Source organism: Theropithecus gelada, chromosome 15 (genome assembly GCF_003255815.1).
Source record: "Theropithecus gelada isolate Dixy chromosome 15, Tgel_1.0, whole genome shotgun sequence".
Lineage (NCBI taxonomy): Eukaryota > Metazoa > Chordata > Mammalia > Primates > Cercopithecidae > Theropithecus > Theropithecus gelada.
In genome coordinates, this window is record NC_037683.1 from 82,999,810 (window position 1) to 83,025,591 (window position 25,782).

At 38.9% G+C, this 25,782-nt stretch overlaps 2 protein-coding genes across 2 annotated transcripts in view; both read right to left on the reverse strand.

Moving 5' to 3' along the window:
* The window catches only part of APBA1 (amyloid beta precursor protein binding family A member 1), a 225,905-nt gene that overhangs the window by 98,011 nt on the left and 102,112 nt on the right, over positions 1 to 25,782 (reverse strand). The gene's annotated exons all lie outside the window — the stretch shown is intronic.
* On the reverse strand, positions 15,621 to 16,270 carry LOC112608628 (cytochrome c-like). The gene has a single exon (XM_025360611.1). It carries the CDS (start codon positions 16,254 to 16,256, stop codon positions 15,984 to 15,986), a length of 273 nt encoding a protein of 90 aa, XP_025216396.1. The 5' UTR covers positions 16,257 to 16,270; the 3' UTR covers positions 15,621 to 15,983.

Genomic DNA, 25,782 nt, shown 5'->3' on the forward strand with positions numbered 1-25,782 from the left:
CATATGATCTGTTCCAGAGTCTGGTCTTAATAATGAAGCCATGCATCTCTCCAATTTGCCAGTAATGTCTGAAATTTCCCTGCTTAACCTAATGGGTTAATTGGATCACTCTGACATCATTGCTTCTATTCAAAGGAGTATTTTGCACAGCATAAAAACAAATTAATTTGGATCCAAATAATTTGACACAAATTGTAGGCCTCTCAAACTCAATTTCCTTCTGGATAAAACAGGCCTAGATTCAGTATCCATATTTGTTGCAAGAATAAAATAAAAATATGTTTATAAAGTGTGGAGTGCTTGTATCAAGAAACTGCACAGTCGTATTACCTTCTACTACTCTTATTTGTTATTATTTTTAGGCTGAATTTAAACTTCGCTTTTGCAATATCTACGAAAAGAGTCTGCAAACAGTACCTGCAGTATGTAAGGTACCTTTAAGGATATTTTAAAACCACTTCAAAAGCATTTGCTCACATTTCAACAATCAGCATGCAAATTACAAGTCATGCTTAAACATTTCTTATGGCACATTGCAAAGGACCTTCTCCTGTCAGCCCTTTGTTAGCTGAGTTTCTGTTACTGAATACAGCTGAAAGTAATACAAAGTCAATTTAAATATTATCTATCCTTCAGAATGGCTTTCTACCAATTTATTATATATGCATATAACATACTCCCATGCAGTAAGGTGTCTTTAGACAAGTTCATGACAACATAAGAGAATAAGGGGACTAAGAAAATAAAATTCATGTGTAGAGCTTTCTGTTGAACATCCCATCCAATACTCACTGCTACTCATACAGACTTTTAGTCCACACCTTTTACCTTATACACAGGGTCCTTATTTTGCATAACAGGGATTCCCACAAAAGAATAGCCTTACTATTGATATTGAAGACACATGATGACTAAAACATATAATTTGGTAACATACTGAAAGGATTTAAGAGCTTCTACAACACATATGCTCAGAATATACTATTTATTTTCAGTCTATAGAGAATGCCTGTTACCTAGGTAGACGGTTTCAAGGAAAGACCCCCTCAGTAAATATGAGTCTCCACCTACCCCCCTGCACCCACCATTCTCCACCCCGGGAAGGCCTTGAACCACAGGTTAAAATCCAATGTACGGTTCTTCAACGAGGCTAGAAGACACTCTTGGGGGTTCTGTTCATCTTATCACAGTTCTACCTTCTCTAGAATTGTTTCTCCACTATCCACATGATCCTAGGCCCTGTTTCTTCCCCCTGGCCTTAGTCAATTGACTAGGGGTGGACTCCTCACCCAGAATAGGTCATAGTTCTTTCTACAGAAATTTAGAAATGGGACTAAGAGATTTCAATTCTCATCTCGGCTCTTTTCTTGAATGTAGGAACAAAACTACCTTAGGAGTTGTGACTTAGCCAGACTAAACAAAATGGGCTTGATGGATGATGTGCTACCCAGCACAGAGAAATTAAAATGGAGAAAGAAAGGACAGACGAGGGAGATTGGGACAAAAAGCCAAAACCAAAATCAAAACACACAAAAAACAAGACCTGCCTAGATTCTTGCTGGCTTTCCAGTCTCTTGTATGGTCAGGCTGTACCTCTGGCTCTTGGAACCCGTAAGACACTTCCAAACTCTTTAACTATATCTTGTCCCCGTTTTCTTTCCTCTTTAAGCTAGCTTGAGTTAGTCTCTACGACTTGAAACCGAAAATTCTATCCAATATAAACAAGAACACAGGATCACATCGGGCGGGGAGACATCTGCTAACTCACAGAAGATGTTTGCAGATAGTCATAAAGCATTGCATCTTTTTGTTCTTATTATTTATCATATGTTTAGTCTGTCTCTCCCTCTGGATTCTAAACACATTGATGTCAGAGCCTGAGCCTATTTTGCTACAATTTGTAACTGTCAGGGTGACTTTTAAAATGCACATATGTAGGAAGTCTTCTCTACTATAAAGTCATCATGCATTCATGATGATGATTTTATAATGTCCTGAATCTTCTTATTTCTGCTCAGATGTGAAATGACTTTGAATGCAAAAAGAAAGAGTATTTGAAAACAAGATATTTTAGCCAATTAACTTACAAATGAATGACCTTCAGTATATAGGCTTGTAAACATCATGGAAGATACAGGTGGAAGTCACTTCTTCAAAGAAAGAGAGGGTATTTGAAGAGCTACTTCTGCTTTAGCTAGAGGGAAAACACTTCTTTATTTTTTGTAAGTTTATACGTTTTCTAAAGTATCACAAATTTTGAAATTATACAAGATAAATTTACTTTAAAAATTAGGAATTCAGACTGAGAATTCTTTAATCCTTCAGATAGAGAATGCAATCTGAAAATGGCGGTGTCATTTGTATTTGAGGGATATCATTTGTATTTTTTGGCCTACATTTTATTTCATCAGCATAAAAATCAATATTTTGCCTTTCAGGCTAACCCATGAAACTATGGAAATCTGAAATCCTTCTCATCAGAGCATTCACAACAGTAGTAGAGCGAGTTATTCTGATGCAGAGGTCAGTCTACTTCAGTGCTGGGGAAATATCTGCCAGAGATATGCTGAGGGTTGCTTTTCCTGTCCACAGTTCCATTTCTGTAGGAACCGTTCCCACCCAGGGACTCTGCCTGAGCTGCCAAGATTAATTAGAGAAGACCAAGAAAACTGAAGGGAGTAAGAGACCCAAGAGGGTGCTGCCCCCTAATGGCTGCCAGGGTCACAGATCCATTCCCAGGGTCTGGCTATCCTCATTTCTGAGAGATCTTTCTATAAGTTTGACCAACTCCTCCTGAACTAGAACTAGCTTAAGTAAGTTGCCCATTTCTTGGGAGAGAGATACTTTGAGAAGATTAATTTTATCATTTTTCCATGTTAAATACACATGGTGGGCAAAATAAAAAAAAAAAAACCTTTGTTCACATCATAAACTAGTGTTTCTTATATAACATTAGGGAATAAATCTTAAAGTAAGGAGCAGAAGAGAGCAAATGGTTTAGAGTCAAAAGATATAAACAATGACTTAGAATCTTCAAGAGGCTGCTGAAGCTCTTTGTACCTCAGTTTCCTGAAGTGCCAATGAAGGCAATGCTGATATGCACCATTCTGACCCACCTACTTTATAGAGTTACTGCGATGACAAAATGAGATCATATATGTGAAAAAGCTATGGAAGTTTAAAAGTGTTACACACACATTTAAAACTACTTGTTTGTTTTGAAATTATTAGGGCTAAATTTAGTATTAAGAAAGTTCCTTTTTCACAGGTTATTTCCTATTGCTAGAAGACACTTATGAATCTTGTAAGTCTTTAGAATGAGAATCAATTGTCAGAGCACGGAGACCAGTGAGGAATTAAATTCAGCTGCTTAAGAACAGGGCAATCCCTCTTCTCCCATGCCCTCCATATTGTTCTCTCATACTAAAGAAATCCAGAAGGGGACAGTCCAAGGATGGTATTGGAGTTTTTCAATATTGTTAGGAAACAACTCAGCTCTTTCCAGCTCTCCAGTCAGCCATCCGTAGAGCCTGACTCTCACATTTCCAAGATGGCAGCCTGAGCGCCTGCCATGTGTCTGTATTCCAGGCAGGAAACAGGGACAGGGCATAGGTAAAGAAGGGTCCTTTTCAGCAGAGTCAGCTTCTTTTAGAGAGCTTCCCTAGAATCCCCATCTAGTGACTTCCATTTATATCTCCTCAACCAGAAATGTGTCACACTGACCACCCCTAGCCACAAGGAAAACTTAGAACCAGGGTTGTTGTTTGGCTGGACACCTTACTACCCCAAATAAAAGCTGGGTTCTCTTAGTAATGAAGAAAGGAAGAATGGATATTGAATAGGTCTCTCTTACACTAGCCACTGAAAATGCTGCTTACTAGAAGCCACTGAAAATGCTGATTACTAGAATTTGAGGCAATTGTATTAATTTTCCATTTTTAAGATAGTTTAATGCTAGACATACTGGTGATACCCTAAAAGAACCAAAGCCCCATTGCCTTGGCCAGTGCCATGACTTCAAGGCTGGAAGAAGATCCAAGCTTTCCCCATCTCAGTAAAGCGCTTTACTCAGCAGATCACTCAAGGTCTGGTTTCCAACACAACCACCACCTGGAGTTCCTATCAACCCAAGGGCTGGGTTCAGTGGTATGGTCAGTGGAAAATGGCCTCCAAAGATGTCCACACCCTGGATCTCAGAACTTGTACAGATGTTACCTTACATTATAAAGGGATTTTGTAGACCTAATTAAGAGGATAAATCTTAAAATGGGGAGATTATCCTGGATCATCTGGGTGGCCTAACCTAATCATGAGTCCTTAAAAATGGAGAATCTTTTCCAACAGTGTCAGAGAGATGGGACCAAAGAAAGAGGAAAGATTCAAAGCATGAGGAGGACTTGGCACAATCCCTTCTCCTGCTGCTGACCTGCAAGATGGGAGAAAGGAGCATAAACCAAGCAATGCAAGCAGCTGGGAATGAGCCTTAGCTGATAGCAGCATGGAAATGGAAACTTCAGTCCTACAACCTCAGGGACCTACATTTTGCCAACCTGAATGAGTAAGATAATGGATCATCCCTTAGAGCCTCCAGAAAGGAACAGAGCCCTGCCGACACTTTGCTTTTAGCTCCATGGGACCTGTGTCAGTTTCCCATCTATAGAACCTTAAGATAATACTTTTTTTTTGTTTTATGTCACTACTTTTGTGGTAATTTGTTACAGCAACAATAGGAAACTTATATAAGTGGGTTGGCAGAGGCTGCAAGCTCTTCTGAAATATTCTTCATAGTTTTAAGCCAGCTGATAAATGAAATGTCTCCTTACCTGCGCAGAAACAGTTTCTGACAAATTAATGGACTAGAGGCCATTAAAGGGTAAAAGGCAATAGGGTGCTCAGGAAGTAAGAAAGAAAAAGGAAAAGATGAGGAAGGACTGAAACCCTGGAGGAGAAAGAACAAGGTTGTATGCTGTTGGAGGCTGCCTGCGCCAATGCCGTTTGGTCACACGTGCCCTCAACACTGGCCATGCTGGAGATGCTCTAGATTGAACGCTCTGCTAATTAACTGGTTGCAGTGCTCCCCTCCTCCCCACAAAGCCCCTTTGTTCTTCTCTTTGAGGCAAACAAGGTCATTTGACTTCGCATCTCATCTGGAGTTGAAGTGGCTGACATCTACTTTGCTACAGAAGCAGCTGCTGAGGCAGCAAGACAGCTGAAGCCCTGAAATGCCCAGGGTGGTGGGAACCAAAGGAAGAGCAAAGGCTGGGTAGGGCTTGTCTTCATGATGGGCATGCAGGGAAGCCACAGGGACAGACTCAAATGTCTATGGGGCCACACAGCTGATGCAAATGAGTGAAGCAATCCAGGTAGAAGAAAAAGCAATATATAGTAGTTACAGAACGGTGCAAGCGCCAACGCCAAAGAAATCCAGGGGAAGGCCATTGCAGGCTCTCACTTTGCAATCTCATCTCTAAAGCAAAGGACAGGGCACATTAGTGGATGTAAAGAGTGGACTGTCAGTCACCCTGCTTGATGTGGGTTTGGGGGAGGAGGGACTGTAGCCTTACTGTCATTCTCCAAACACTAAGACCATGCCTGGGACACTAAAGGTGCTTAGAACATGGTTTAAGAATGTCATAGAGAGGATCCACAACCAGCCGAGGCCTCTGCACTTTTTGTCTTCTTGCCCTCTGCCCCACTTCCACCCAAAGTTGTCTCAAAACCCATATATTTAACTTTTTGCCACTCTGATCCTATGAGTCACCAACTTCACACTCTATCAGAATCATGATATGGTCCATGAATTTTAACTCTCAAAGTGTCTACAACTTCCCAAAACCCCTCGGCCTCACTGGCCTGTAAGTGACCTCTTGTGGTGAAAGAGGGTAACTGCATAGTGAAGAACCTTTTACATCCCAACAACTCGATTCGTATCAATTCAATAAATAGTTATAAAGTGTCTGAGGAAGAAGAAAAAATAAAAGTAGTGGACTTTTAAAACAAATCGCAACTTTTTCAAAAAAAGGAATGCTTTGAGGTGGATAGAAACACGGAAAGAAGGCTTACATTAGGACAGAGGAGATATAATTTTCTAATTCATGTTTTTCTAACTTATTTTCCAGGATTGCTGAAAAATTGGAACTGAGTTTTCCAATTATTTATTACAGGCTTTAGATCTTAAAGATATGGCATCGAATCTGAAGTCTTGTATACATAAGATGTGCAAACTTAAGGCACATCATTTAACTTATCTGAGACTCAGTTTCTACATCTGAAAAAAGGGAATAATACCAGTTCCACTTAACTTCTATGATTGTTATGAGGTCTAAATTAGAGGAGATATGTACAGTGTTTTCTGTATTGGACCTTATAATCTTTGGTTCACCATATATTCTCATCAGTCCTCATGTAGCTTGCTTTCATTTATTTAGCTGTTTTGTTATAAACTGTACTTCTAACTGTAAAGTGCGTGCAGGTATTAACTTATCAGGGATTCGGGGATAAAAATAATAAACTTGATGGAAAATTATGCAGTTTCTTTCCATGGTATAAACATAAGTCAGATTGAGTTATTCTTCCTCCTTTCCTTTTAAATGCTCTCTGGAATTTTTCTCATCCTCTTTCTCAAATCAATTCAGTCATTCCTTTATTTTATTTTTTTACCTCTTCTGTATTCAGTTTGTTCCCATATTGTTTTATAAGTGCCCTTCAATTAATTCATTAATGTAGGTTCTTATTTGGAATGATGCAAAGAGAAATCATATTTATGGTAGAGGGTTGGAGCAAATCATCTTTAAGTCACTCATTCATCCATTCATTCTGTAAATATTTAGTGAGCTTCTATTATATGTTATTGTGATAAGCACAAGGGATATAAAGTGAATAAAATGGACAAGGTCTTTGCCCTCATGGAACTTACCCTGATGAGTTTACAATAGAAATAATCAAATATATCCTGTGAGCTCTGAAAAAGGCTGTAAAGAGAATAAACAAGGGTGAAGATACAGGAGATGGGAGAGTGAGCATGTAGTTATCTGGGGAAAAGCATTCCATACAAAGTGAACAGCAAATTCAAAAGTCCTGAGGTGGGAGCAAAGAGGAGCATCATACGATCCTTTACCATGTGTAAGTAATTTATTGGACATCTCATGGATATATGTGTACAGTCTATCAATATGTATACATAGATATGTATAAACATAGATATAATTATAAATATATAGGTAAATATATATAAAATACATATATTGTATGAATATCTTAAAACCTTATCAGGAGCAGTGTTAAACCTTAGCTATGAGAAAAAATAGTATTGACATATCCTGCCTTCAGATACAGTTCATTAAACATATTTTGGGACAAGAAAAACATCTGGAAAAGTAATTTAATGGATACTTTTTGGATGGCCTTGGTAACAGATTTCCAGGGAAGAGATCACAGCTGCTTTGTTAACACATGGTAAAGGACCATATGATGCTCCTCTTTGCTCCCACCTGAGGACTTTTGAATTTGCTGTTGTTCACTTTGTATGGAATGCTTTTCCCCAGATAACTACATGCTCACTCTCCCATCTCCTGTATCTTCACCCTTGTTTATTCTCTTTACAGCCCTTCTCAGAGCTCACAGGATATGTTTGATTATTTCTATTGTAAACTCATCAGGGTAAGTTCCATGAGGGCAAAGATCTTGTTCATTTTATGAACACATTGTCACACATTGTCACTTGTAACAGCAATATGTGGCTTCACAACTTAATATCAATATTTTAAAAAGTAAAATAATCTGGCTGGGCGCAGTGGCTCACACCTGTAATCCCAGCACTTTGGGAGGCTGAGGTGGCAGGAACATGAGGTCAGGAGTTCAAGACCAGCCTGTCCAACATGGTGAAACCCCGTCTCTACTAAAAATACAAAAAATTAGCTGAGCGCGGTGGCATGCACCTGTAGTCCCAGCTACATGGGAGGCTGGGGCAGGAGAATCGCTTTAACCTGGGAGGCGGAGGTTCCAGTGAGCTGAGATGGCCCCACTGTACTCCAGCCTGGGCAACAGAGCGAGACTCCACCTCAAAAAAAAAAAAGAAAGAAAGAAAGAAAGAAAGAAAAAGAAAAAAGTAAAATAATCTGTTTACTTTGTAAACACTAGCTTATGGAATTTCAGGACCAAGCTCTTGTTTTCTGTATTTTTTTCTGCCAATGTTAAACTATTTTGTTACAAAAGAAGTCTGGGTGACCCTTTTTATTGCTGGAACGACAATCCTAATTACTTTGTATTATGAAGTTTGAAGGCAAAGAGAAACAAGGCTGTTGAAAGGTTCCATGAAATCTCCATTAGTGCAAAACCTGTGTACCATGAAATGGTAAATCTGCAACGTTTCATTTTTTCTTCTAATCTTCGCTGTACAGACAGTTGCAGGCTTTCTCTTTCTCTACTTCCCTTAAGTCCATAAAACTTTAATGCCTACTCTGCAGAAGGCATGGCATCTATGGTTAGAGATAGGAAGACACACAGGAGAGGAAGAACTGACTTGTGCTGAGAGGCCAAAATGAAACTGTTCAGAGTTTTGTTTTGTTTAGTTTTTTTGAGACGGAGTCTCGCTCTGTCGCCCAGGCTGGAGTGCAGTGGCTGGATCTCAGCTCACTGCAAGCTCTGCATCCCAGGTTTACGCCATTCTCCTGCCTCAGCCTCCCGAGTAGCTGGGACTACAGGTCCCTGCCACCACACCCGGCTGATTTTTTTTTTTTTTTTTTTTTTTGTATTTTTAGTAGAGATGGGGTTTCACCATGTTAGTCAGGATGGTCTTGATCTCCTGACCTTGTGATCTGCCCGCCTTGGCCTCCCAAAGTGCTGGGATTACAGGCGTGAGCCACCACGCCCGGCCGAAACTGTTCAGAGTTTTAAAGATGTATCACACAGTTCACTATGGACAGAAAGGTGGCAGTTCCTGCAGAAGTGTGGGGAATATGGCTGGAAAGACTGAGAAAAAAGTATCCTGAAAGGCTTTGAATATGACAACGGAAGAGGCTGTTTACAAATTTTTCAGCCATCATGAAGGATTTTAAAAACGAAAAAAGTGAAATGATAGCACCAGTGTTTGCCTCCAAAATGATCTTCACAAGTTGGGTGATTATAACATTTAGGCTGAGCCTAGATATGTCCTCCATCTTGCTTGATTCATTGTGTTTTTCTGTTTGAGTCTTAGAAAACACGTACCACAGAGCAAATGGAGAGTAATCAGCTAATGGTTCATTATTTATGCATAAAATGAAGATGTCCTGCACGAAAATCAATTCAGATTGATTTCAAACACACACTCACATTCAACTCTAAGTAATTTATCCCGCCACTACCCCCATGGAGGAGTTTAACAAACCCAAGCTGGGAAGATGAATTTACAACCCAATTTGTTCTTTTCTCCAAACTGAAATATCAATGTATCCAAAGAGAGATTTAAAATCAATGCCACTTCTAAATTCAACACAGATATGCCATCTAGCATTTCAAGGTTAGAACTTGCTGTTAAAGTGAGTACTGTTTGTACTGTTTATTCTGTTTCAGAGCAAAAGCTATACTTTAAAAAGTTGAGATCCAATTCATTCATGTACTGGGAGCTACCCCGACAGGTTTTATTGGGTTTTAAAATCAGAATTGAGTGGTCGCTTCATTTTTACAGAAATGGAGTTTATAAAATGTAAACCCTAGAAAGATTGATATTTTTCAGAGTTAATTGCCTTCTACCCTCACCTGCTCATCTCTGCAAACTAAATTGTGCCCTTTCTTAGACTTTTTCTTTTTTTTTGATAGGGTCTTACTCTATCACCCAGGCTGAAGAGCAGTGGCACAATCTTGGATCACTGCAGCCTCAACCACCAGGGTTGAAGCAATCCTTCCACCTAAGCGTCCTGAGTAGCTGGGAATACAGCCTAATTTTTGTATTATTTTTTGTAGAGACAGGGTTTCTCCATGTTGCCCAAGTTGGTGTTGAACTCCTGGGCTCAATTGATCTGCTTGCCTCGGCCTCCCAAAGTGCTGGCATGAGCCACCATGCCCAGCTGGCACTTTTCTTTTAATGGAGGTATAACTTAGATACCATAAATGCACAAATCTTAAATGTACAATTTGATGAATGTGTGTATGTGTGTGTGTGAGCTTGTATACACATCCTTGTAAGATATAGACCATTTCCATCACCCTGGAAAATTCCTTTTTACCCCCTCTCAGGCAATACTTCCCCTTACCCCTATAGGTAACTGCTATTCTCACTTATATCATCAGATATTAGATGTACCTGTTCTGTTCTTGAACTTCATAAAAATCTAATCTTAGAATATATATACTCTTCTGTGTCTGGCTTTATTGACTCAATATAATTATTTAAAATTCACTCATGTCATTGTATCTACCAGTAACTCAGAATTTTTCACTGTTGAGCAGTATAGCATGGTATGAATATACTTCAATTTGTTCATCCATTCTTTTACTGATACACATTTAGGTCATTTCCAGCATGGACACTGGTTTTGACAGATTTCCATGGGGTTTAAGACTGGGATAGATGGACATAGCAAATTATCTGAGAACTCTAAGTTAGGAGCCACAGATATTTTTTACAGACTGTTCTAGACACTTTACATCACAAGTTCCTGCCAGAGATAGAATATACCTTTCTCACGCTCTATGAAGTGTCTGAATCAAAATGATTAAGCATTCAATTAAATATATTTGGTTCAGCATGGTGCTAATAGATACACAAGTGTGGATTGAATCTTACATGGTCTTATTGGTTTTTCTAGTGGAAAGGGCTCCATTTCCAGGTCTTAGAAAACAACAGGGACCCCCTTGAGCCATCTCACCAGGGCATGCAATTGAGCACAAAGGCAACGGAAAGTGTGTGTCACCTGGAAAAACTCATCCAGACTAGAAACTGAGCCCCTAATATATCATGTTCAACTCCAGTGAATTGTAAAGACATTGGAAAAAACCAACTTATTCAAATACCTACTGTTTATAATATCAATAAAATGCTATGGAAATATTAATGGTAATAGCATACATTGATTATTCTACAGGAAACATACTGTCTTTAATCCTCACAAGTCTACTAAGTGAGTATTGTTCTTCCCACAGTTCAGGTGAAGAAGCAGACTCAGGGGCATTAAGTAAATTAAGGTCATGTACTTAGTAAGTAACAGACCCAGAACTTGATCCTGGGGTGTCACATTCCAAAACCCACCCAATTCTCCTTACGGTAAGACATCTTTCTACAATTAGTAGGCACCATATATTCTATATTTGAAGAAGTTAGATATAGGTACAACTAACTCACTTGTGATCCATTAGTGGTTTTTGATGATGAGAACTGCAAACCTCAATATCGCCATTCCAAAATGATCAGCACCCAGAGAAACTCCAGAAGTTTCCAGCGGCACACAAGGAGCTTAAATATTATACAACAAAGACTTATCTGGTGTGCTCATAAGGACAGCTTTCATCAGTGCCTCTGTGCTACACCAGTCAAAACATTTCATCAGTTCTAATTTTTTTCTACCTTAAAAATAAGATTATTTTGAATGCGAGATTTTGCTACTGCCTCTCAAATAAGCACACACTTTAAAAATAGCAAAGAATGGCAGATATTTTTAGGGTAAAAACACACACACACACACACACACACGGTGATGTCCTCAGATTCCAAAGATAAGTGTTTCTATGAGAGCTTTTTCTATTTATTTTGATTCAGTAGTAAGAACACCTGCAGAAAGATCAGCTCTGTTCACAAGACCATTTCTTAAGAATTCATCGCAGATGTAACAGATGATAGCATGGAGACAGACTAAGCTAAGAGAGCCGGAGAACGACTGACGATTCCCATGTCCTGCACGTGTTCTGAGAAGATGACATTCCCACAATGCAGGCATTCAAAACTAAGTGAGGCATGGCAGACAAGAGCATGGCAACATCAGAAAGTCATTTTGCTTGGAGACGGTCCAGGTTTCTTCCAAACAGTAGTAGATGATTAAACCACAGAAATAAGTTTTAATAACATTTGCGCAATCATTTTTCAATGCATGGGAGGAAACGAGCTATAGCACTGGGCTATTTCACCCAGATTTAAAACATTCTCACCCAGATTTAAAACTGTGTGGAGAGGGAATAGAAGGAATAGATAACCAGGCTGGTGGTGCTAGATCCCACACACCCTTCACCCTCCCTGGTATTCTATTTGACTATGGGAGTTTTTGGGGCTGGGGCTACCTAAAATGTCATTTGTCCTTTTTATAAGCATATTTTCTGTGTTAGATAAAATATCCATAAATATACATTTAATGCCTGCAAGTATTATCTCATATAGCTGTGCAGTAATTTGTTTAATCATTGGCAACATTCAAAGAATGAATCATCTCAATACAGATAAGGGTGCAGAGAGCCAGCCATCTATCCTTCTATACTGGCATAGTTGGTAGTATAATTGGTATAATCATTTAGCAAACATTTTGGCAATATATAAAAAAGGTTTTATCAATTTAACAAGATTCATCAAAATATTTAATGTCTTTTTAAAATTAAAATGTCTAGAAATAAGTAACTAAAGTAGAATTTTAGCAATGAGAAAGGATACTTCATGGTTGCTTTCATTTACATCTGTGATTACTAGTGAGTGGAATAGTTTTTCAGATGCATACTAGCCATCCGATTTTCTCTTTAGGAAACTATCATGTCCTCTGCTCCCTTGTCCATTGTGGCCTTAGTGTTATTCAAAGAATTATAATAAGCTAGTTATATAAAGAGAATATTATCCATTTGTATGTTAGCATTTGTTTATGACTCAGGTGTTTGTTTTCATCTAAACCTAAAACTGATCAACCCCAAAAGAGGAAGCAGTTAGGTGGCAACAACAAAGAAAAAAACTGAAAAGCAAACCACTTTCGTATTTTGTATATCAAAAGCATTTAGATAATTTTCCAACAAGGGACTCACATTCTGTGAACGAAGCCTTTCACAGGAACCCGTAAAGCACAGCAATGATATAAACATAATGAAGAGAAATCTGTTACTAGCACGTTGACATGTCTCCCCACCTTATATCAAGTAGAAAATATCGAATCAGTTCCAATATATCTGTATCTAAAACAAAATCAAGTTTCCTTTGGTCGCATGAACAAGCCACAGCATTTACATCTTTGTTCAGTCCACACCAAAGACTGAAATCTTGGGGACAAGTTTAAGAAGCCAGAGAGACACTGACACACCTAGACTGGAGGAAGTCTGTGGTCACACTTGTGCTGGACGGCCTGTCAGAGTTTACACAAATGCAGCCAAAGACAACTTCCACTGCAGTAAGAATTCTGATGCCCAGGGCCAGTTTGTGGCCCGCTGCAGTTGTACTTTATTATTCTTTGCCGAGGGACCAATAGTTAGCATTTACAGAAAAACATGAGCCTGTGCATTATTTATTCCTTAGAGATAGGGGATGATGCCCGGTCTCAATAGTTGCTTTGGCTCTTTAATTATATTGTAAAATTAACTGTGACAGGTTGTTTTATTTCTTTTGTGTCAACCAAAAACACCCATGGGATACATAATTTGGTGATCAAAGCCTTAACTTAGGAAAATTACGAAAGATTTTAGGAAACAGACTGGTACCTAATGTGCAGAGGCAGTGTGGAAAAGGAAATTAGCAAACATTCAGCTAAAATGTTCTCAAGGGCAGGGACTCATGGTAATAATGGAATCATTTCAAGCTTGAAGGAGGTTACCTATGGGAGACTGCTAGATCGCTTCAGGGATTGCAGTGTTTCATCAGCCTAAAAATGGAGCTGCCTCCAGAATTTCTAGGTCAGCAAAAGATAAAGAGGAGACATTAAAATCTAACGAAATGAGAGGTTGGCATGAAACATTTATAAGGGGTTAAGAATGCTGTAGATGAACAAATTAAGAGGCTATACACCATATCTAGAATATTGTAACCATGATAATGAATACTATTATTCATAAACCATGGACAAAGAAGGTGAGACAATTTGATATCTAAGTAAAATGCCTATAATCTTCCTGATAAAGTCTGAACTCACCCAACTCCACAAAGAGAATCTACGTCCAAGTCTTCTCAGGGTCACATAGCTCCTTCAGCTGTGACAAAGTGTAGGTGCTTATTAAATGGGTTCTAGTAATAAATAAAGCCTTATCTTCATCCAGGAAGAAAATTATTTGATCCATTTTCAGTATCTTCAAAGAAAGATTTTACACAGTCTCACCTAGAGGTGAACTTCTGACAATAAGGAACAATGAATAACCCAAAATTTATCACAGAATCCATAAACCTAACTTTAGGCAATAGCCTCTTCTTCCTCCTCACCCCCTCTCTCCTGCTGCCCTGTCGCCACAATCAGAAATGTCTATGGCTCCAAGATGACTGATAACACCTTTCCCTTCTTTGAACACAGGTATCAATGAGTGGTCAAAAGGTGAGAGAGTGGGCAACAAGATGGAAAGGCAGCAGCAGGCAGTTGGCTTGGATGGTTTCCAATAATGCAGTCACTTTGAATGTTCAAACCAGAAGCCATAGGCTACAGAATGGTTTCATTTTTCCTTTGCCTTAAGAAGGTGCATTCTCTCCTGTTTGCCACAAGCCTCAGTGCTCCTGGTTGTCTTCTATTTTGCCTGGTTTACCCTTCACTGATACTCCTTTTCTGGCTGAAGGTATAGATTCTATTCTTATAAATGATGTATGTATGTTGTGCTTGAAATGTATATTGTCTAACTTGTGGCAGGAATCTTTGTATAGCACAAAGGTCAAGTTCATTAATAGTGCTGTTCAAATCTTCCACAACTTTGATCATTTCATTTTCTGAGGCTTGTATGTTAGCATCTCTGATTGTTATTATAATTTGTCTATTTCTTCTTGTCATTCTATTAAATTTTACTTACTTTGAGAGTTCAAGCTCAAGACTTTTATGTCTTTCTGATGAATTATTCCTTAAAATTATTTGCACATTAAAGTCTCTTTTGCATGATAGTAATGTGGTTTTTATCAGCTCTCAATTTTTTTTCCTGTGGTTTTCTTTTTAATTATCTTTAGTCTCGTAATCACACATAATTTTAGAATTTGTGTATATCTCTGCTACTTTAATCCTTTTAAGTTGGCAAAAGCACCATTCCCAATCACAAATACACAGTTCTACAGTTTTATGTTTCTGAATGGCTGTTTAAAGACAATCCTAAATTATAACTTAGTTTGACTTAGACTATAAAGAATTCAAGAGTGAAGTTTAACTTGCTACTATTTTAAAAGCATGTGATCTTATAGATTTATAAGATGTGAGAAGTGTTGAATAATCTTTAATATTACACATAAACAATACGAAAATGCCTTTCAATAAGTAAAAGGAACCATTTTAAATACAGAGGATTATAATTAGATTGGCATCGTTAAGCCCAAAACTCTAGACATTGCTACCTTATTTATCTTCAACCCTTGCCTGTAAGAGGCAAATGAACACAAAACACAGGTGAATCTTCCTTGGTTCTGAGATAGTGAAGGAATTTCCCCAGTATTTAAATATATTCACATAACCAGCTATATAAATCTAAATATAAAACCAACCAGCTATATAAATCTAAATATAAAACCAATCTCCAGTAAGTTTTAAGATGGCACTCACCATCTTTGTGAAAAGTTGAACATTATTAACGAACTCTAATCATATCTTTAGAAGGGGTAAACAGTGATAGCATTTACTGAATTGGAATTACTATTAAAATTCAAAAACTGAACATATTCATTTAACCACAAGCCAGTTTTAGTTTTAAATCAGGACTGCCCAACAAAATATTCTGTCATCATTCATGATCTGAATTCTGGTGTATGAGATCTATTAAAGTATGGTACACATAAAAAAGTCATGAGACATTTGTTTTGCAATAAATAAGGCAGTGGCCAACTATTACTCATTAGTAGCTTTTTTGAGATAAGCTATTAAGTCTGCCCTTTATTCCTTCTTCTTAATGCCGACACAGATCATTTTTGTTCCAGGGATGTACTTCTTGGGATTCTCCAAATACTCTATCAGTGTATCCTCTCCCCAGGTGTTGCCTTTGTTCTTATTGGCAGCTATGTAAGAGCATCCAGGGGCCTGACCTGTCTTCCTCCCGAAGGGACCATGGAGATTTGGTCCAATCTTGTGCTTGCTTCCCTTTTCAACGGTGTGGCACTGGGAACACTTCATAATAAAAATCTTCTTGCCTTTCTCAACATCACCCATATTTAATTCTCTTTTTAGTCACTGGTGCAATGAAGATTCCCGCTCCGAAGCAGGATGTCCCCACTCTCTAAGTCCAGCTCTTATTTTTTAAACTGTCTTGCTGATTTATCTTTTTCTACCTCTTTACTTTGTGTTATTTGGCTTCAAAAGTCTCTTATAAATAGCACGGAGGAATCTCCATCTTCTAACAGATGTTAAACATTATATCTGTTAATAAATTATACTTATGATTACTAATTTTATTGCACCCATTATTTATTCCATTATTTTCTAATTACTATGTCTTTTCTATGCTTCTGTTTTTCTTCTCTCCTGATTACTGTTAGGTTCAATAACTTCTTATTCTTGTTTTCCAATTAACTGATATGAAAGTTAGACATTCTATTTCTACTGTTCTTGTGATTATCTTATATATATACACATACACACACACACACACACACACACATATATATATACACACACACATTATATATATAACTTTTATTTTAGGTTAAAAGGGGTACATGTGCAGGTTTGTTATACAGGTAAACTCATGTCACAGGGGCTTGTTGTACAGATTATTTTATCACCCAGATATTATGCCTAGTACCCAGTCGTTATTTTTTTCTGCTCCTCTCCTTCCTCCCACCCTCCACCCTCACAGGCCCCAGTGTCTGTTGTTCCCTTCTTTGTGTCCATGAGTTCTCATCATTTAGCTCCCAATTATAGGTGACAACATACGGCATTTGATTTTCTGTTCCTTCATTAGTTTGCTAAGATTACTTTAAATTTTTACAACTGACTCAAAGTTAATCAACATTTCTACCCTTTCAGAATAAAAAAGGATCTTAGAATGCTTTAACTCCAATTACCACCTACCACCTTCCATGATTGTTATCCAGCACTTTAATTCCATCTTGCTTTTTAACCCCCACTCCTCAAAGTCATTATTATCGTAATTAGTCAATGTTTGTTTAAATGGAACCACTAATTTACCACTTTCTTTTCTTACTGTTCATTGTTAAAACCCACTCCAATCCTCTGAGTTCTATCTCAGTCTTACAGAAATACATCTTGATCAATTCTTTAGTGAGTATTAATAAAAAGCAAACTTAAAAAATCTTTATTGCAGTCTCCGTCTTTAAAAATATATATTTTTTCTGGGGGGTAGGTTTAAAATACATATAGTGAGGTGCATAATGTGCATGCATTTAAAAGGTTTGGCTCAATGAATTTTGCATATGTAAGCACCCATGCAAATACCATCCAGATCAAGATTATAACATTCCCATCACACTCTCATGCCCCTTCTTTGTCATTACTCACTCCACTATTCAGACATTTATCTCTATCAATTTAGCCTACTTTTTGAAGTTTATATAAATGTAATCCTATGGTGGGTACTCTGTGTCTGGGTTGTTTCACTGAACATGTTTGTGAGACTATCGTTGTTATCACTTTTTTCTTTTCTACCACTGTGTATTCCATGTCATTAACATTCTTAAAATAACACTTTAACAGGGCATAGAATTCTGGGTCGATAGTTTTTTTTTCTCAGATTTTGAAGATGTTATTCCAATGTGTTTTATTCTTCATTGTTGCTCAGAGAATGCTGTCAGTTGAACTGCTATTCCTTTGATAGCAATTTGACCATTTCTTCTGGTTATTTATTTTTCCCATTTTTGGTTCTATTAAAAATGTTCTATTCATCTTTAGTGTTCTAATACTTCCATAGGTTATATCACAGTGTGGGTTTGTTTTTAGCAATGCTAAAAGAATTGACAGAAGTCAACGTGCTTCATCAATCCAACGTACATCTTTCCATTTAGACAATCTCCCCAAGCATCTGCATCACTAGAGTAGATTTGGATTCCACACCAGTATACCAGGACATGGAAAGAACTTGATGGGTGGAGTTTCTCAAGTCCCCTTCTTGCAAAAGGGGCAACCCTTGAGAAGGTCAGCAATACATGGGGATTAAGTTTTAGCTCCCTGCTTGCACAGGTTTAGTCACATCAACTGCCCCTGCATGCGTGGACGTTAACACAAGGGACTCTCCAAACAGTTTCCAAGACCATGCCTTCAGCTTTCTTCTCTGGTTCTTTTGAACTGCCACTTCTTTTTTTCATATCTGGTGATTTCTCTTTCTTTCTTTTGATCTCTATTATGACTTCTATTATGACTTTTTAAAAAGTATATTTTAACCAATTTTTTTTTTTTTTTTTTGAGACGGAGTCTTCGCTCTGTCACCCAGGCTCCGCCTCCCGGGTTTACGCCATTCTCCTGCCTCAGCCTCCTGAGTAGCTGGGACTACAGGCACCCGCCACCTCGCCCGGCTAGTTTTTTGTACTTTTTTTTAGTAGAGACGGGGTTTCACCGTGTTAGCCACGATGGTCTTGATCTGCTGACCTCGTGATCCGCCTGTCTTGGCCTCCCAAAGTGCTGGGATTACAGGCTTGAGCCACCGCGCCCGGCCATTTTAACCAATTTTTCTATTTGAGGTTAAAGGAGACTCTGCATGGACTTTGTCCACCATGTTGCCAGAATCTAAATTTGTTTCACTCCTTTATCTACCAGATGCCCCTGCCCACACCACACTTGGCTCTTAACTAACAGCAAGAGCCCTGAAGTTATGGAGACCAGGATTTGAATCACTGCTTCACTACTGACTAGCTTTTTGAAGCTGGATAGGTTATTTAACTTCTCTGAACCTTAGTTTCTTCATCTCCAAAGAGGGGATGATCAAAATTCTAATCTCATAACATTGTTGTAAAGATGAAATATGGGAATGCATGTAAAGTACTTGGCACAGTACTTCAATAAGCGCTTATCAATAACAATTCATACAGGCTGAGAAGCACTTATCTGAAATGCTTGAGACCAGTAGTGTTTGGGATCTTAAATTTTTTCAAATTTTGAATATTTACATTATACTTAACAGCTGAGCATCCCTAATCCAAAAATCCAAAATCTGAAATGCTCCAATGAGCACTTCCTTTGTGCACGACCTCTGAGCATCATGTCAGTCCTCAAAAAGTTTTGGATTTTGGAGCACTTCAGATTTAAAATTAGGAATGTTCAACCTGTGTTAACCACTGCACAACAACTTTATTCAAGTTATTAATTCATCTACCTAAGGATCAGATTTATGCACAAGTTGGTGCCACATAGACACAGAAAAATATGTTTCATGAGGAGGAAGCAAAATGAATAATAACTAAATATGACAATAGAGATTCTATACATGTGGAATATATAAGGTTGCTCTTTACAAATACCACTTTACAAAAATCCCATGTTCTCATAATTTTCCAGGGTTTGGTGAAAATCCTTGAAAATCAGAAAGAAAACATTAAAAGCAAGAGAGAAGTGCCAGTGAATAGTGAGATAAAGGCTTGCCCCAGAACGTAAATCAATGCATGTGCTTCTTTCATCCATAAAGTTGCTGTAATAAACAGATGAACTAAATGTGTGTTTGGCAATGTAGTTGGTTTATATGATAGTGCAAGCATTTTAATTCACTGTAGCTCAGGAACAAACAGTTTACTGACTGGGTGGAGGAACACACTTTGAGTGATACTGCTTTAGGGACATTTTAGCACTATCCTAAAAGTGATACCATTGTTATGTAGGAAGGTAGGTACCTTGGATGCTGGGGGCCTGAGTTAAACAATAACCTCAACTGGAGAACAAAATAAATCATGCTACATAACCAAAGAAAGTTCATTACAAACCAATCAACAACTGTTAGAGTTCAGAAGTATATTGGAGTCTTGACCGTAGTTGATTTGGGGATATAGATGGATCTGCCAATCCGATTCCTTATGTAGGGGATTTTTTTTTTTTTTCCTGAAACAGAGTCTCACTATGTTGCCCAGGCTGGAGTGCAGTGGTGCCATCTCGACTCACTGCAACCTCCACCTCCCAGCTACAAGCAATTCTCCCTACTGCAGCCTCCCAAGTAGCTGGGATTACAGGTGCACTGTGCCTGGCTAATTTTTGTATTTTTTAGTAGAGACAGGGTTTCGCCATGTTGGCCAGGCTGCTCTTGAACTCCTGACCTCAGGTGATCTGCCCATCTCGGTTTCCCAAAGTGCTGGGATTATAGGCATAAGCCACTGCGCCCTGCCGTCTAGGGGATTTTTTTTAAGGTGACTGTAATTACCATCATCATATTCATTTCTGCTATTTGATCTCTAACAGTTTTTTTTTTTTTGATGGGGAGAAGCTGATAAATTTTAATTCATTTTTTCATTATTTTTCCAAAGAAGTAGCAGTTAGACTGACTTGATGTATTCTCAAAGTACACCTAATAATATTTTCCATGTACATTCAAAGTGAATTAGCTTAATTATCCCGATTTTATCATTATATAACGTATACGTGTAAAGTATCACACAGTATCCCACAAACATGTATGACTATTATGTGTCAGTTATAATCAACAACAATAACAAAAGATACAAAAGGGATTAGCTTGCTACAGTAAGGCCAAATCAAACATCAGATTTAATTCACAAGAGAATTATACTTTATAGTATAAATCTTACTAGTACCTTCACATATCCTAGATTTTCTTGACTTTATTTGTATTCCTGCTTTTTATTTTGAGATGAAGTCTCCCTCTATCGCCCAGGCTGGAGTGCAATGGCGTGATCTTGGCTCACTGCAACCTCCGCCTCCTGGGTTCGATTGATTCTCTTGCTTCAGCCTCCCCAGTAGCTGGGATAACAGGCACACGCCACCAAGCCTAGCTAATTTTTGTATTTTTAGTAGAGACAGGGTTTCGCCATGTTGGCCAGACTGGTGTTGAACTCCTGACCTCATGTGATCCACCCCCCTCAGCCTCCCAAAGTGCTGGGATTACAGGCGTGAGCCCCTGTACCCGGACTGTATTTCTGCTTTAATCAATACTTTTAAAGCTTAATTTAAAGATTAGAAAAAAGGAGAAGAGACCAACAATATATTATGTATGGTTTAGCCTGCTGCAAAGAGAAGAAACTAGATCTGCCCATTAGAAAATTTTAATTCTGGGTTTAAAAATACAATATAATGCTCTTTTAAAAATATTGATTTTAAAATAAGGAAGTTAAAAACTATTTGACAAAACAGTATTGGTAGGCTTGAAAACTACAGAAAATAATTATTTCAACATTCACTATCACTATCGATTCCAAAGCTATGGTTTGCAAAATTTAGCTTGCTTCTTTGGAAATGACTGTTTTTCTAAATCTTGAAGAGAATCTAGTCACCTCAAGATGCTTAAAAGCCTTCAGCTAAGCTTTGCTCTGGGCTTCTGCAGCCCATTGGCTGGGGTAAATTCAATCCCTTCCACACACAAGTCTCAAGTCTGTCTTATCCCATAAATGTAAAGTGACCTAAATTTGGCAAAGTACTTAAAATCTGAATTATATATTTTCACTTTTTTGGCTATACTATTATTAATAAACTTAAGAAAAAGTATATCCCGAACCAACTTGTCACTTTAAAAATAACTTGCTTTCCCCATCCACGCAAAATGGACTTCGAAATTAAAAAGAGTTTCCTACTAAATTTCTCCTCTACTTTTACAACAGAGGTATCTTCAAAACTTCTCTTCTGAAATGACTACAAATAAAAAGCTGTCCCAGTATGAGCACAACTTTCATCAAGATCCAATTTAAGGTTTACTTTCCAGTCTCTGAAATATAAACCTTCCTTTGAATTCAAAAGTATAAAAGATGCTATATGGGTTAAAACATGGGTTGCATGGCTACCACATCACAGTGGCCACACAACCCATATATTAACATTTCTACTTCACCTGTCTTGTATTGGTAGAGAGTATATTAGCTCATATTATTCTCAATGTACTGCTTACTTTGTTTTAATTATTTAATTATTATTTTTTAATTTGCTAGAGACTTGTCTATCCATCAAGATTCAAATAACTCTGAAGACACCAATCCTTCTGGCTCAACTGTTTTGCACTTTATGGTTCCTGACACTCAGACAGACAGATGTTTCCAAGATGTGTGAGAGAACAGGAAGTCTTTAGCTTTGCCAAGACTGATTATTTCCATAACACCCACTGACTTTTGTCAGTGTAAAAGTCTCTGGGATAAAGTGTCAAGAAATACAAGCTACCCACTTTGAAAATAAACAATCTCTCCTCAAGGTCAAGTCTCAGTAAATTGTGCTTGGTGGCCCTCATTTGACAGCATGAGACCACTTTTTCTGGTGGTGGTGATGTATTCCCAATGACCACCATAATTACCTCCATAAGGTGCACATAAAATGCAACTCCTCAAACTCCAAATTCGAGAAGCACCTTCCAAAGCATTCTCTCCTGACTTCTGTATTTCTAATAAGCACATCTCAGTTTCAGGATCACAGGCTTACAGATGACTGATGGAACTCATACCCGAATGCAGTTAATCTGAAGAGCCCTGGAAGAGCAGGGGCAATTTAATCTCCGCAGCAACGCTTTGAAACCCAGTGACAACTGTAATGGCTTTAATACCAAATGACAATCTCCTTTCAAGAGCTTTATGAATATTAATGTAGTGATCACAGAGCAATATTTAAAAACAAAGAGTATGTCTTCATTTTCAGCTGCAACATCTCTGAATTATAAAAGGCCCATTTTTGCCTCATTTTCACAGGTTATAAATGTGTATTTCAATAAGGTGGGCTGGACATTGCTTTTACTTTTGGGGTGGGAGGTCACAAAATGACCTCTGTATGCCTTAACTGACAAAGGTGAAACTCACGCTGTCAATCTGTCAATTTTTAAATAAATCTAGTAAATAACTACTCAATATATGCTCAGAAGGGGCCAGAATTTTGGGGAGTAAAGAAGTAGAAGACATCACTTCCTACCCATTAGGATGGCTATTATCTAAAAATCAGAAAATAGCAAGTGTTGGCAAGGCTGTGGAGAAATTGGCACCCTTCCTGCATTGCTGGCAGGAATGTAAAATGATGCAGCCACTTGGAAGGCTGTATGGCTGTTTCTCAGAAAAATTCAACATAGAATTACCATATGATCCAGTAATTCCAGCATGTACCCAAAAGAGTTGACAGCAGGGACTCAAGCAGATACTTGTAGATCAGTGCTCATAGCAGCATTATTCACAATAGCCAAAAAGTAGAAATGACCCAAATGGGAAAAGCCCATTTTAAACGATAGTACAGTAATCCTTTCGAGGTGTGTGAAATATTTCTAACGTGAATTTAGTGAAAAAGAGTCAGCGCAATATATGAGAAGAAAAGGCGCATCTTTCTTTGTTGCTCCTCATATAAGCAAGGGCATAAAGCCAACAGGAGAAAATGTTCTAAAATACTCATTCTAATCCTGAAGTAAGAAGCAGAAAACAAGACAGATTATTCACCTGCAAAAGCCTCCAAACATCTAAAATGTGAAGGTGATTGCAAGTGCTGTCAGGTAGAGTCTGAGCTCATTTGTTATCTGGGATGCCACCTTTCCAAGGACGCTCCTGTCAGCCAGGTGCCCGCCCTGGCCCAGAAGCCTTGGTACATGTATGGACCCCAGCCTCCACATGCAGAGCCAGCGCTGCCCCAGCAAAATTGTGATGGACCTGAGATTTACATACACGGCTGGTGAGAGGCCTTAGGCAGTCCTTAAATGCCAGCAGTCTCTAGCAAGCCCATCAGCTCCAATGACCTTAATCATCTATGCACCAGTGCTCCTGACCGTGTCCCTGCATCACACCTCTCCACGGAACTTCATACCCCAATAGGCAGCTGCCTGCTGGCAGTCCCACACTGCCCACAAATGAGTTCATTATCTTTCACTCCCATCACATTTCTTCTTCCATATTATATTATTTATCCCAAGAAACAATCCCATTTCCACCATTTCAAAAGCAGTGCCATGGCAGCTGTCCATGGTTCATCCTCCCTTCTTGTCTCCACCTCCAGTCGATTGTCCAGTCCTGTGGCTCTACATCCTCCATGTCATTCAATCCACCACTCTGCCCGTGCCCACAATGTCCACTTTCAGCTAGGCCTTGACATGAATCCTTACTGTTCTCCTCCCCTGTCTTTGCTTTTTTCTCAGAATACTCTGCACTCTGCAGCCAGAGTGATCTTTCTAAAATGCAAATGGAATCATGTCCCGCCTCTGTTTAGAATGCTTTGATGGTGTCTACGGCTCTCAGAGTGAGGAGCAAGCCCTGACCGTGGCCTAAAGGCCTGCTTGCTCAGGCCCTGCCGACCAACCCAGTTTCATCTCTTATCATGTTCCCACCCTTATTCCCAGCTTCGGAACTCCCTGCCCTGCTCCTGCACACATGCCGGGCCCTTGCCTGGCCAGCCTCTGCTCATTCTCCAGAACTCAGCCAAAAAATCTAGAAATCCTTTCCTCAAAGATCCTTCCCTTGACTCTCCCAGACTGAGGTAGGTCTCCGTGCTGCATATCTCCATAGCAACGTACACTCCTGCTTTTATAGCACAGATTAGGGACATCATCAACAACATTCTCATGTGGAGGACTGCCTCCCATACCCTGGTCTGGGGTCCCTTTGTCCTGGTCTGCAGCCCTCCACCATGCTGACCATCATGACATTAACCCAGGGTGCTGTAGGTGTCTATTCGCCCAGGGATTTCTATACCAGACTGCAAGTTTCTTGAAGGCATGTACTGTGTCTTTTATCTGCCACTCCCTGGTATCTGAGGCAGGGCCTAGTGCTTATTGGTGTTGGGTAAATGCTGTTTGAATAAAAGATGATGAAAATGCTCTGATAGTGACTCTTACAAATATAAATCTGATCATGTCACTTTTCTGCTCAATGATTTCACATCTCAGAATGAAATTCAAAGTCCTTTTCATGGTCAATCAAGCTTTGCATGATTTGGCTCCTGGCTTCCTGTCTGATCTCCTCTCCTAAAACTGTCCTTTCTCAAACACTCCAAGCTCATTCTCACTTCAGAGTCTTTGCACCTGCTGCCCCCTCCACCTGAACCCACTGTCCCCCAGGTGTCTTCGATGGCTGGCTCCCCAGCCACATGAAGGCCTTTCCTCAGATGTCCCCTACTCGCCCACCCCACCCACCATCACGCACAACTCTCCTGCTTGGCTTTATATTTCTTCAGTTATTATCTGGCATTATTACTTGCTGTTTGGTCACAGTCGGCCTCACTCTACTTGCGTGTCAGGGCTGTGAAGGCTGAAACTCTGTTCATGTTGTCCTTCCTGTATCCCAACTGGCACCAAGTAGGTGTGCAACAAGTATTTCTTGAATGAATGGAGAAATACTCAAAACTTAACGGTCTATACACTTCAATACTGTTTGAATTTTTGTTTTACAATGATCATTTATTATAACAAAACCCTGTAGATCCTAGTATGGCATTATATATTCATTCAACAAGTATTTGTTGAATTCTGTAGAGCACAGAGAAGCGATCAATCATTTCCACACAGAAGAAACAATGCTAGAGCGAGCTCCTGAAAGATGGGCAGGCACCTGCCAGAGAGAAAAGGGTGCTTCCCACAGAGAAAACTGCACCCGCAAAGGGGATAGCCAAGGACGGGAGAGGT